This window comes from Heterobasidion irregulare (assembly GCF_000320585.1).
Source record: "Heterobasidion irregulare TC 32-1 unplaced genomic scaffold scaffold_06, whole genome shotgun sequence".
NCBI lineage: Eukaryota > Fungi > Basidiomycota > Agaricomycetes > Russulales > Bondarzewiaceae > Heterobasidion > Heterobasidion irregulare.
Window position 1 is genome coordinate 2,018,891 of NW_009258202.1, and position 13,020 is coordinate 2,031,910.

The window sequence follows — 13,020 nt, forward strand, 5'->3', positions numbered from 1 at the left end:
GATGAGAATGATGCATTATGCATTTAAGTTGGTAGGTCGATGGGATGTCAACTGGACGTCCTTTCGGTCAGCATGAGATACTTCTCTGCGAACTTCGTCACTGCCGTTGTACTTGCCCTGACGCCTCTGGCCAAGGCCGTGGTTGCTCCACAAGATGCAGGTAGCGGATATACTTTCTCTTGAAGGTTCAATAGCTAACCGCGCAGACCTTGATCACCGCGACTCTTCGCCCCCGATGTCTATAGCTATCTCAACTCGAGCTGCTACCAGTTTTGTCAAGACATCTGGTCAGAGGTTTACAGTTGATGGGTCGACTTTCACCGTTGCCGGGTAAGTTCGCACGTTCGTCGTGAAATGTTTTCTCTGATATCTAAGTTTCCCATAGCGCAAATGCTTACTGGATCGGATTAACTGGTTTGAGCACTACAAATATGGAAACAGCGTTTGCTGATATCGCGAAGACTGGCGCTACTGTTGTTCGTACTTGGCGAGTTTTTCCTTTGACTCCGGTTAGCAGAATTTGACTTGCTAGCACGTCGCAGGGGTTTTAATGAGGTCACCAGCGCCAGCGGAGACTATTACCATCTCTGGTCGGGGTCAACGTCTTCTGTCAATACAGGATCAACTGGTCTCGGCAACTTCGGTCAGTCTTGAGACAATTTGTCAAATCTGCCGGATTCACACGTATTGTAGATAATGTTATTGCTGCTGCCAAGGCCAGCGGCCTTCGTCTCATTGTTACTCTGTAAGTGCAATCATATCAGCTTGTCGCACTCTCTTAACTGCACGCAGGACTAACAACTGGTCAGACTTTGGAGGTATGGATGTCTATGTCAACCAGATCGTTGGCGCAGGGAAGCCCCATGACCTTTTCTACACCAATACAAAAGTTATTGTGAGATACTTATGTCGTCCTTCGGGCTTACGGTGAATGTCTGACTCGTCGAAATCAAGGCTGCCTACAAGGACTACATCAAAACTTTTGTCAGCCGATATGTTAACGAGCCTACAATTTTAGGCTGGGAGCTCGGTATGTTGATCCGAATTAGGAACTCAATTCGCATGATTATATTTTCTTTCTCGAAGCCAACGAACCGAGATGCTCAGGAAGTACCGGGTATGTAATTTGCAGCTGAATGGTTGTAGCTCGATTATGAACAATTTATTCAGGGCGACTTCTGGCTCCTGCACGACTGCGACGATCACAAGCTGGGCCAAGGACGTCTCTACATACATCAAGTCGATTGACTCTAACCATCTTGTCGGACTTGGAGACGAGGGATTCTTCAATGAACCCAATGGCCCTAACTTCCCTTACCAGTACATATTCCTTTTTTTATGCGGAAGACTATGTCGCTCACGACCGTCCTCAAGAGGCGGCGAGGGCATTGATTTTGATGCCAATTTGGCTATCAGCTCCATCGACTTTGGCACATACCATGTATGTCATTCTGGATATTGAGACCGAGAAATAACGCCTGACGAGCTTGTAACCTAGTGTTACCCGGTACGTCCCATACTCTGGGGCTCATAGACACCCTGCTTTGACTTTTGTTGGCATTAGATATCATGGGGGCAAACAAGTGATCCCACTGCTTGGGGTGTTCAATGGATCAAGGACCACGCCGCATCTCAAAAGGCCCGAAATAAGCCCGTCATCATGGAGGAATTCGGTGTCCCAGATAATCAATCATCAACGTACAAGACCTGGTATACAACAGTCATTAGTTCGAGCTTAACAGGGGATTTGATCTGGTAAGCCCTAGTGTATATCTCATTCTGTCGTTGAGTTTTGATGAGAAGATTGAACACAGGCAAGCCGGCTCTCATCTTCCCAGCGGTGATACCTCCGATGATGGATTCACTGTAAACACCATAGCTATAGACAAGAGAAGTGAACTAATGCATCTTCGCAGATCTATCCCGACGACCCGGTCTACGCCTTGGAGACTTCCCATAACGCGGCGTTGAAGGCGAGAGGGTAGGAGTTATGAAGTCGTAACTCTAAGAACCTCTTGCCATGCCCTGAATTTTGCCCATCATGTTTCCTTTGGTATATCGAAGCATTTGAGACGTACCATTTTATGAACTCAGTAACCTTCCTCCGATTCTCCGTAAAGAATTTACACGAGAGTGACGTGGTCTTGGATTATCGGCTCAGGGATTGGGCAGGAACGAAAGATTTATTCGCATTCTCATTCGGACGCACCGAAATCGAGAAGCGGCGTACGACTATACTCCGATATTTTTTGCGCGTTGACAATCTATTTTTACTAACATGGACTGACACGACGCTCCCCTCTTCCGTCTCTTTTCATAGGTATCGGCTAGCTCGGTCAATTACGCAGGTCATAATATCTCCCGCGACGATTCCGTCATCGACATGTCCAATCGTCTGTGCGTCACGCATCCAGCACGATCATCTCGCGTGTCCGAGGCACTGTGCCGCCTGACCAAGAGGTACACATGTTTTTAGCGCATCACGAGGGTATTTGTTCGAAGTTCTACCAGTGGCGGCATGCTGCATGACTTGGCACAACGAACATCTCTGCGAAGTTACGCCGACGCGGCCAGCAGAGCCTGGTTTTTCCAGTTTACATCCGTAATTTCAGAACGAGACTCCTACATAAAGGTGCCGTTAGATTATAGGAGGAATCACCTGCCCCCGCTGGTCGAACAACATGGTTTCGATTTCTGTTCCTCTCATCGGTGCGGCTCTTGTTCTCGTACCATTCGTGAATGCCGTTGCTATCTGGCAACAATGCGGCGGTATTGGGTATTCAGGCTCAACTGGTTCGTGTCCAACGTAATATACTGAGGGCGGGGGATGTACTGAATGATAGCCGTCGCGCGTTCTTGGCAGTTTGTGATGCTGGTTTGAGTTGCGTGTACCTCAACGATTACTACTCTCAGTGCCAAACAGCCACCACTACCACTGCTCCTGCATCTACTCCTGTGTCGTCCACAATATCGTCGACTCCGACACCCACCAGTAGTTCGTCCGCACCTGCTCCCTCTGGATTTGTCAAAACCTCTGGCCAGAAGTTCACGCTGAATGGGTCGACCTTCACCGTTGTTGGGTGCGTGAGCTTCATCGTTGACTGAGATAAACAAAAATTAGTTTACTGAATTGAATCGTAGAGCCAACTCCTACTGGGTCGGCCTCACTGGCCTCAGTACTGCCAACATGAACGCAGCGTTCTCTGACATTGCCAAAACTGGTGCCACTGTTGTCCGTACATGGTAATTTTAATCTTCGACTCTGTGCTACGATGTGGATTCACTTTGAGTCTTTTTAGGGGATTCAATGATGTCACCAGCGCCAGCGGAACATATTACCAGCTCTGGTCTGGTGGAAAGGGTACAGTCAACACTGGTTCTACCGGCCTCGGAAATTTCGGTGAGTGTCTTGAGAATGATCGCATGTATTTTCGACTGACGAGCTGTTTTCAGATAATGTAGTGGCTGCTGCTAAGGCCAACGGGCTTCGTCTCATCGTGGCTCTGTGAGAACAAGCACTTTGATTGTCCTGTGACATCTCTATAACACTTGCACAGGACCAACAACTGGTCAGACTACGGTGGCATGGACGTCTATGTCAATCAGATCGTCGGCTCCGGTCAGCCACACGACCTTTTCTACACTAACGCGAATGTCATTGTAAGTCATAATCTTATGATCTCTTCGTATAATGGGTACTAAATGTTTTATTTATCCTCAGGCTGCTTATAAGGCGTACATCAACACCTTCGTCAGCCGTTATGTGAGCGAGCCTACGATCTTAGGCTGGGAGCTCGGTAAGTAATTTAAGTCTGCAAATGGGCTCGAATACTGACGTATCTACTGTTCAGCAAACGAGCCGAGATGCTCTGGCAGCACAGGGTGCGTTCGTCCCCCTGTTCCCCCCGGACGACGATATTGATTCATATATAGAACGACGTCTGGCACTTGCACCACCACAACGATTACCAACTGGGCCTCGACGATCTCTGCGTACATCAAATCCATTGATCATAACCATCTTGTAGGTATCGGTGATGAGGGTTTCTATAATGAAGCCAACGGACCCAACTATCCCTACCAGTGAGTATCAGGCTCATGCTGTACGGACACCTGCTGAATTTGAATGGCAGAGGAGGCGAGGGTATCGATTTTGATGCAAACCTTGCCATCAGCACTCTTGATTTTGGCACAGCTCATGTAAGCCTCTGGCATTTTCATGGTTGGACGCGTCTGCTAACGTACTTCTTCATAGTCCTACCCAGTACGTTTTCAGTGACTATTTCCGAAAGAAGTTTGAATTTGACGATGGAACCATCCAGATCTCTTGGGGCCAAACAAGCGATCCGTCGGCATGGGGCGTTCAGTGGATTCAGGATCATGCTACCTCCCAGAAAACAGCCAACAAACCGGTTATACTAGAAGAATTTGGTGTGACCAGCGACCAGCAAGCAACTTACACAGCCTGGTACAATGCGATTATCAGCTCGGGCTTGACGGGTGATCTCATCTGGTAAGCCGTTCTTCGATCCATAATGAATGAGGCTTAGCAAACGCTGCATCCAGGCAAGCTGGCTCGCACCTATCAAGCGGAGATACCCCCAACGACGGATATGCGGTAATGATAATTGCACCTGAACGTTGATCAACGCTGAAGACCCTTTGTGCAGATTTACCCAGATAATTCGGTCTATGCTCTGGACACTTCGCATGCTGCTGCCTTGAAGGCCAGGGGATAAGAAGTTGATTCAGGTTGGAATTCAACTGTCTATGGGGAATCTTTGCGCGGTGTTGATTGTAATTCTTTGAGAGCATGGGCCCTTTGGGTGGTGTCATGCGAAATGTATTTCCTGTCGACTGTTTGGAGTGTTTGCTAAATGTATGATTTGGCCAAAGTGGTCCACGACGGTGCGAGTTTTTGGGCCTACCTCCGACTGCCGGAAATCTCATCAGACATCAAGTAAGATCGTGAAATAAAAAACGTAGAAAACGTAGAAATAAAAATAGCCTCGGCATGTCTAAACGGCATTCGGGTAACGATTGTCGACCCCCCATAACAATGCCCACTCCACTGGGACCAAACATCGCTGGTCTCCAAGCAAGACCATGAGTATATTACGCGACATTGATATCAATAAGACAAGATAAGCAGCATCGATTTACGAGCTGTTTTTGGATGGTCAGAATCAATCTAGTGAGGGGGCGGTAGTGGGAGTAATTGTAGACGAGCAGAAAGGATGATTTCGGTGGGCGCAATTAAAAGACGAAATGAGGCAACATAATTACTGCAAACACAGGCGAAAAGAAAGAAAACTACCTACTAGAAAGAGATATTTTGACCCAAACTGGGCTCAGAAACAACCGAAATTTTCCAGAGCTCGGCGCTGCAGCTGCTACAGGGCGCTACGCATCGGCGATTGCCGGGGTCCTGAAGCATGCCAGGCGATGACGATGAGACTCAGAGCCGCCGGCTGGATCTCGGTTGAAGCCGAGACCCGGCAAAATGTCATTCTCTATTGCGGTCTAGTCTCGGTTCGCATTTGTTCGATTGTCGCTCCGCTTCCCCCATCCACGAGTCCAAGCGTTCACGTTTTCCATCAAAGGCGTCAAACGTCTTGCTCATATTGCATGCCATGCGCCATGCCGCACATATGTTCAGTCTCAAAGCCGGCTACACCACCCTGATGATGAGGGACAATCTCAGGGCGGTGCCTGAAGGTAAGGTGGCGAATGACACTAGTCGTCACGGCCACCAGCCGTCGAGCCGCTTTGTGGCTCTTGAGACCATTTAAAGCCCTCTACACCCCTACCAAGCAGCTCTCAAACCATACCACTTTGTTCAAATTTCTCGTTTCCTTCGCTACCAGCCCAAGTGGCCTCCATTCATCTCGATCACCATCATCTTCTATCCTCCCCGTGCATGCGCTACGGTACGAAATGCCGCCGTTTCGCAAAGTTTATTTGAAAGGATTCCTCAACAAGTATGCGCCATTTGTCCTTTTTGTGTGTTTTCCATCTTGACATCGCTTTCCAGACCCTCTACTTCCTCTAATCCTCCCGAGCATTCCCTCGATAAGTCACCGCAGACGGACGATCATGATCATTATCACTCTGTCAATAAGTCAGCTATCTATGTTTTCCCCCTTCAGGCAGAAGAGCTACAAGCCAGAATGGACCTTCTCCATAAAAAATACTCACCCGACCGCATTACAACGGTGGCACGCACACCAGTCGCGAGGAAGGTTCCGAAGGATGTCACTGTAGACGGTGGCGACGAGACGGATACCACAAGCTACCTCAGCCTTGACGAGGATGGACGCAACCGGCTTCGATCAGCTCCCAAGGGATCCTCCAATCCATCCAAACTTCCTTTGGGCTCCAGGTCTCGCTACAGGCCTACGAGGTTCGCACAGCTTTCGAGCTTTTCGTCTCTTCAGGGGGGCGCCTTAAAGGTGGTCCCGAAGTCTGCTCCCCTACCGACTAAACATGACTCTCAACATCCACCCTCGCGGAGCTCGTCGGAGGACAAGCGTTCACCGACGGGTACGTTCATGTTACCTTTGTCGAAGATATCTAAGTCATCTTCGTCTAACCACCAACCTGCTGTTGCTCCGCGCTCGACTCCGCCTCCGAGTCAACTGTCTGCTCGCTCTGTCAAGTCAAGGATATCCAAGCCATCTCTTGATACAAATGCTTCGGCCTCCGAAGAATTTATGAGTCCACAGGCTCCGCCTCTGGTTTCCCCGAAACCTCCCGCGTTCCCCTCACCGGCCAACAAAGCCCACTCAAATCCAAAGCCTCGGCAGCTTGCTCAATCGGGGTTAGCACAAAGCTCGGGCCTACTGAAGGGCGTCTCTAAGTCGGCCGGCCAACAACGGCATATCGCTCCTTTGCATGCCAGGGAAGGGCATCCTTCGTTGCCACAGGTAGTGGCATCACCATCTCGCTTTGCTGCTGCCAAGGAGCATAACGCAATGCTACCGCCGGTGAAGACCTCTTCCCGCCCCGCCGCTACCAAGGAGCGCAGCGCAATGCCACCGCCAGAGAAGACCTTTCCCCGCCCTGCCGCTGACAAGGGGCGCTACCCAGTGGCATCGCCAGTGAATAATTCTTCTCACTCGAGTGCTAAGAATGAACGTCTTCCAATGGGGTCGTCAATGCAGACCTCTTCTCACTTGAATGCCAGGAATGAGCGCCTCCAGGGGGGAAAGTCTGCAATAACTTCTCCTCGGGCAGGTATTATGAATGAGCGTCTTCACTTGACACCGTTGACGACAGCCTTCTCCCAGCCGTACGATGCCTCTAGCTCTTCTTCTCCTAATAGTGACAGTCCGGTGTCTTTCGCGCCAGCTTTTAATGTACGTGAGTTCATTAAGAACACCCGACCCAACCCGTCGCCCTCCTCGCCTGTTACTACGGATAAATTTCGTCGGGAAATCGCTTTTTTCCGCAATGACTCCCAAGCTGTGGAGAAGAGAAAGTATCGTAATGCATCCGTGCTCCATGTAACATCCGTGACCAACGAGGCGTACCGTCACAGCGCCTGCGCTGAAGTTGAGGCGCCAAAGCTAATGGGATCGCGTGGACAGCAGAAAGCCGTTGCCGTCACGACAGCTTGTGGAAATGACAAGCAGGCCAGGAATACCTCCCGCGAGATTGATGCTCGTAGGGTCGGCCTCAAGAGATCGCATGCCGTGTATGCGTCGATTCGCCCTTGAATATGTACACCAAATCCCTCTCTCATGACTCAATTATCTATTTATTAGCAGAGCCTTCATAGATCCTGCTCGTCTTCCGTCCTGCTTGGTTCAGGTATAGATGTATCACCTCTCATCATGCTCTTTACGAATATTTGTGTGAGATGCAATCCTTACGAAGTCCTTCCTTTCTCTATCTTGTATCCGTATATGCCGAATGGTATTGTCTCTCCTTGTATTTGCCTGTAATATATATATGTTGGTCCCCATACAACCACTACTATCACCAATCGAAATACATCTGACATGTATACTTTGCGGGCTTAGTGACTGGCCTTGTCAATAACCAGTATGGACTTCCTCTAAATATCATACATCCCAGTCAACTGCAAATTCTACCATATCCGCTTGACCATCGTAAAGCGCGTCAGATCCTCTAATTTGGGTCTCCTCTTTTTGCCCTCCACATCGTCGTTCGCATTCCCGAGGCGCTCGCCGATTTCCGCCGTGGGCCTCGTATCGTGACGAGCGTTATCAAGGAGCGTCTTCAATTCCCGGTTGTAGATCTGTGTAGAAAAGTAGCTTGTAAACAGGTAGAAAAGGAGAGAGAGAAATGAAATCACCTGCTCTTCTCGCCCCTCCCCGATAGGGTCACGACCAAAATCGTTCACTTTGTCCGCCACTTCCCGTGCCTCCATCCCTGCCTTCCGTTTCGTTGCATAGCTGACAAGGTTGACACCCATAATGATCTTGATCACTACAAAGCTGCGTCATCACAGTCGCACAGCACATAAACTCGGCGAGTGTTCTTCAAAAACAAGGAAAAAGACGCACCAAATCCAAATCGTCAAACCCAGCGTGCCCCATTTTGCCCACCGCACGACAGCTTCCCAATCCACAACCCTCCCACGCTGTAACAGCTCCTCCCACGCTGACTCTCTAGCCCACTTCCACCACTCGACGTCACTCAGGCGCCAGATCAAGTTGGTTAAATTGGACAGTCTGGGCATCGAAGTACCGTGCGCAAACGAAGAAGACAACACGAGACTGACCGCCTGCGAGCCGATGAGGATCGTGAGGACTGCGAGCGGGAGTGCTGAAAATCCGAGACGACGAGCAACGAGAGGCGATTGGTCAACATATGTGTGCTATATGTCGGAGGATATCATCAACAAATTGTGGGAAAACTAGAAAAGCACTGTACACACCTTGCGTGCGCCGAGCCGGCCGAACGCGCTCCCGCTTGCAAGGTCCCGACAGAGCACGTCGGTGTAGCGTTCATACACAGATGGCCGGATGTGGTTGAATTTGGTAATGAAAGCGTGTTTGAGCCAGTCGACTAGCGTTTCGGAAAGCATGACGGTCATGACCGGCTATGCACAGGAGTCCCACGAGCAAGTGACATCAGCTTGGCCCACCAGCTGATATTTGACGGTGGAAGCGCACATAAGAGATCGTCCAGAGGACGTTGCTGCCGCCACGGAACCATCCAAAGCTCTTCGGTAGAAAAACGCCTTCTGAGAAGTCAAACTCAGAGCCAGACAATTCGATCAGGTTACGAAAGGCGACGAAGAAGAGCATGAGGCAGAGCGTAAAGCGCTCCACGATGTCTGAGCACGGAAAGAAAACGGCAACTGCATCAATGTCCATAAGCTATGTTAAAAACGAAGTACAGCGCACCGGCACATGTGATCTGGAAGAGATTGTCTTTCTCAAATTTCTTAAAGACGCTGCCTTTGATCTCTACGAATTGATTTGACATGAGCAAAGAGAGAAGTGCATTGTCGTAAGAATTGATGGCCACGTTGAGGCAGAGCAGTTGATAGACCATTACCAACGCATGGACGACTGCAAGATATCGGCAGACATTGGTGTTCGATGCTCATTCGATGATCAGTGTAATAAATTCACGCACCAATATACAGCGTTGCAAGGCCAAAGAACAGGATAGGGCGTAGGGTATGCGTGCTGAGCGGAACGCGTCGTGACAAAAGTAGCAGTGTAGAGCGAGAAAAAAGACAGTCGATGATATCCTGACCGATCGAAGCACACAAGCGATCGGCAATCTTCAAGCGGTCAATCAAGCCAAAGAAAGATGCTTCGGTCAGCACTGTAGTTTTCGACTAAACATGAGAAGAAACAAAGCAAGGAAACGCCTACTTCTAATGCGTTGAATATGACATACAGTTTGATGGTGTCCTGTCCACGTATCGAGTGATATATTTTGCTCGCATCGGTCAGCGGAACGAGGATCATGATGGACAGAGCAAGAAGCAATGTTCGCAGGATGTCAGCCTTTTGTGAAGGCGGGAGTGGTGCCTTTGAGCGTGAAGCGAGGTTGGTGAGTACGCGCCATAAGGCAAACACAAAGCGAATAGGATGTATGGTGAACGTGTAAAGGAAGGAGTCGAGGCAGAGAACAAAGCCAAAGCCCATGATCTGTGATGAACATATATGAGCATTGTACTTGAGGAGGCCCAAGCGAGTTCACAATCACCTTTTCCATAGCTACTGGTATTGCAAGAAAGTTGCTGACTCTTTCCCATTTTAACTCTTGATGTGAATCAAAGTCCGTAGCCAAAAGTTCTTCCCTAAGGTAGTCCCAAAGCGAAAATGGGGGAAGCGACGGCGCTGAATGTAACACTTCTTGGAGAGAAGAATGAGGAGGCGGGGGTGAAGATGATATGGGCGTTGGTGGAAGCGAAGCATATGCCAGAGGCATCTCTCTCTGTGGGCTCGGTGCTCGAAATGCACGGGAATTCGACAGTGAATTCATCTGTGGGTCGCTGGCTCTAGCGGACAGTATTGGATACGGGTCCCGTTCAACTTCGGATGCATCAAGATCGAGGTCGTCGTCGCTGATGTGACTGGAAGAGAAAGAGAAATGGTCGCGGTCCACGCCCGGACTGGAAGATGTCCGGCGCTGACGCGGACGCGACCGTCTGATATTGGTGGGTTGAGGGTATTTCGCGCTCGTTTGTTTCCTGAGATTTTGGCTCGACGATTTGTGAGACATACGGCGCCGAGATGGGGTCGGACGGTGTGGAGAGCGCGAGGGCGGGGCCATGACGGTCTGGCGAGTGCAGCGGGAGAGTGGCTGGCTGACTGCACAAGCCGGCTCGCGACGCGCTAAGACTAGGTCTAGGGTTAGGGTCTATATGAGAGGTAGTGCTGCTGACGAATGGGAAGCAAACTCGGTATGTCTTTTCGGACGGTGTTCACAAGGCTCGCCCGTCGTCCCCCCTCCCTCGTCCCCGCATCCTCACGCTTCATAGGTACATCGAATCCACTGGGAGATGTCTCGCTGGGTACTCAACCAAAACCAAAACCTCGCCGCACTCGCAAGGCCTCTGCTACTCCTACAGCTACTCCTACAGTAAAAGCAGTAAGTCTCGAAGGGGGTGCCCTGGACCCGCTCGCACAACCAGAGGTTTCTGAGCCAGCGGAGACGCCCAAGGTGTCTGCCGCGCTCATACAACCCTCAGGTGCCTTCGCAAAACTTCCGCTCTTACCTCCAATAAACGAATGGTCGGCTACGTTTCCCCCTATGCTCCCTACGCGGGAACGCGTGTCTCTCAGGAACCCTGATACGTCGGAAAAGATTGCGAAAAGCTTTTTGTATGGAAAATTGACAAGAACAGATCAGCCCAAGATTGTCATCGAGGCATTCCCTGGTGCGTGTATTGCGAACACCTACACACATCTTCTTACCAACGTTCATTCCTCCCTCATAGGCCCCGGTTCACTATCTAGAGGGTTACTGGTTCTCCCTCCGTCGAAACTAGCCAAATTAATTATTCTAGAGGATCACGAGCCTTACTTGAATTATTTGCGTGTAAGTCTTCGCTTCCGATATACCTCTCACCGTACGTTGACAGCCTACATAGCCGCTTGAAGAAGCAGACCCCCGCGTTAAGGTCATTCCTATGAGTGGATTTCTGTGGACCACTTACTCTGCCCTCGATGAAATGGGTATTCTCAATGATGTCGATACTGTGCCTTGGGATTCGGGCAGTTCGTTCGCTTCTATTGACGTAGCCCTTTGCTGTACTGAATTCTTTTATTTTAGTTCATCCCAATCTACATTTTATCAGTCATCTTCCGCAAAGCATCCATGGCGAGCAATTCGTTGCGCAGCTTCTCAGGTGTATCCCTGAGAGATCTTGGCTCTTCAAATATGGGCGCGTCCCAATGAGTCTCGTTCTTGGAGACTGGGTCTGGCGGGTATGTTTTCCTTTTTCCAGATGTGGTTCACCTTCTGACGTTGGACTTTTGTTTTATCAATCAGCGTATGTCTTCGGGGATCAATGGGGCCGAACGCTGCAAACTTAGTGTTATCACGGAGGCCGTCTCAGACTCCAGTCTCTCAGTCCCACCTAGCACGCTTCTCCCATATGAGGACCACCTCCACCCGATAAAGCACTATGCGACGATCGATCCCAAACGCAAGCCTGACCCAAGGCGCTACGGACATCCGCTTGTGGCAACTAATTTGGTGCCGCTTCAGGACCAGGTAGGACTTGGTGGACCCCATAATTGAACATAAAGATATTGACCGTCGCACTTGTGCGCTCGCTATTTCCTTCTGGTATTCAGTGTATCGATAAAGGAAAGCTTGACCAGTGGGATTTCATCCTCCGCCGCCTCTTTGTGCTCAAGTCGACACCCCTGAAAACTGCCATAAGGTGTCTTTCGGTTTCCACTTTGTCCACCAGTTCATTGACTGACATCTCCCAGCTCTCTCGCACCCGGTGCACAAGTGCTACTCAAAGCCCTTACAAGCCCGGACCTTCCAGAGTCTCAGCGCGTAGACACCGGGAAGACGGTCAGGAACCTCTCAGTGTCTGATTGGACGCTCTTCGCGCGCGCGTTCGACGAGTGGCCGTTTGCACCGGAGGTATGTCCCATTCCTCGTCTGCCATGTTTAGCTCTGTATCGTTGACCGACTCCGGGTTACATAGAATTTGAACATCGAGTTCACGAACAACGACGATCGGCGTACCTTATGAGTGACGACGGTTACGATCGTGCTGTGTCATAAATGCTTCTGCACTCGGCATTCAGGCCTTCATGCGCACCTGAAGTAGACGGGACTCGCCTCGCTTTTCACATCTAGATTTGGATGCTTGTAGATGATTGCAAAATATAATCATAGTACTTCTAATGATACACCACCCAACATATATGCGACGCTATCACTATCAGACAGAAAAGGTTGTCCACGGTAGTTTCATGTCTCCGCTGTTGCTACTAATGAGGGAGACGTGGGTATCTCGAGATCGAATGGTTCAGGGCTTCCTGCTGTCTTGGTCACAAGCGATGT

The 13,020-nt window shown here is 49.9% G+C and overlaps 5 protein-coding genes across 5 annotated transcripts; 4 read left to right on the top strand and 1 right to left on the bottom strand.

The window, feature by feature from the left end:
* Positions 1–72: 72 nt before the first annotated feature.
* HETIRDRAFT_102070 (glycoside hydrolase family 5 protein) lies at positions 73–1,985 on the top strand (the record flags this gene model as incomplete). The annotated part of the gene is made up of 14 exons (XM_009549396.1): positions 73–160; positions 207–330; positions 386–480; positions 533–643; positions 694–745; positions 793–895; positions 955–1,030; positions 1,087–1,117; positions 1,171–1,320; positions 1,375–1,441; positions 1,499–1,507; positions 1,565–1,755; positions 1,815–1,866; positions 1,917–1,985. 14 exons carry the CDS (start codon positions 73–75, stop codon positions 1,983–1,985), a joined length of 1,218 nt encoding a protein of 405 aa, XP_009547691.1.
* A 559-nt stretch (positions 1,986–2,544) lies between these two features.
* HETIRDRAFT_62063 (glycoside hydrolase family 5 protein) lies at positions 2,545–4,902 on the top strand. Its single transcript, XM_009548684.1, has 14 exons — positions 2,545–2,793; positions 2,864–3,080; positions 3,142–3,243; positions 3,300–3,400; positions 3,454–3,505; positions 3,558–3,660; positions 3,722–3,797; positions 3,852–3,882; positions 3,934–4,083; positions 4,134–4,200; positions 4,256–4,264; positions 4,323–4,513; positions 4,567–4,618; positions 4,671–4,902. The coding sequence occupies exons 1-14, from the start codon at positions 2,682–2,684 to the stop codon at positions 4,737–4,739; spliced, it is 1,332 nt and encodes a 443-aa protein (XP_009546979.1). The 5' UTR covers positions 2,545–2,681; the 3' UTR covers positions 4,740–4,902.
* A 731-nt stretch (positions 4,903–5,633) lies between these two features.
* On the top strand, positions 5,634–7,718 carry HETIRDRAFT_102072 (uncharacterized protein; the record flags this gene model as incomplete). The annotated part of the gene is made up of 3 exons (XM_009549397.1): positions 5,634–5,718; positions 5,795–5,981; positions 6,035–7,718. 3 exons carry the CDS (start codon positions 5,634–5,636, stop codon positions 7,716–7,718), a joined length of 1,956 nt encoding a protein of 651 aa, XP_009547692.1.
* Positions 7,719–7,938: 220 nt separating this feature from the next.
* On the bottom strand, positions 7,939–10,419 carry HETIRDRAFT_155012 (uncharacterized protein; the record flags this gene model as incomplete). Its single annotated transcript, XM_009549398.1, has 9 exons — positions 7,939–8,263; positions 8,321–8,462; positions 8,532–8,845; positions 8,906–9,070; positions 9,144–9,307; positions 9,378–9,545; positions 9,613–9,763; positions 9,858–10,136; positions 10,195–10,419. 9 exons carry the CDS (start codon positions 10,417–10,419, stop codon positions 8,093–8,095), a joined length of 1,779 nt encoding a protein of 592 aa, XP_009547693.1. The 3' UTR covers positions 7,939–8,092.
* A 786-nt stretch (positions 10,420–11,205) lies between these two features.
* On the top strand, positions 11,206–12,621 carry HETIRDRAFT_238884 (uncharacterized protein; the record flags this gene model as incomplete). Its single annotated transcript, XM_009549399.1, has 7 exons — positions 11,206–11,371; positions 11,432–11,532; positions 11,585–11,711; positions 11,767–11,921; positions 11,986–12,210; positions 12,294–12,382; positions 12,435–12,621. Coding segments are annotated over 7 exons (1,050 nt in total), but the record flags the coding sequence as incomplete, so codon positions are not given.
* Between the last annotated feature and the right edge of the window lie 399 nt (positions 12,622–13,020).

Coding starts and splice junctions, on each gene's coding strand:
- HETIRDRAFT_62063 (XM_009548684.1), top strand. CDS start 2,682: ATGGTTTCGATTTCTGTTCCTCTCATCGGTGCGGCTCTTGTTCTCGTA. Junction 4,084..4,133: donor GGACCCAACTATCCCTACCA/GTGAGTATCAGG, acceptor TTTGAATGGCAG/AGGAGGCGAGGGTATCGATT. Junction 4,619..4,670: donor CCCCCAACGACGGATATGCG/GTAATGATAATT, acceptor CCCTTTGTGCAG/ATTTACCCAGATAATTCGGT.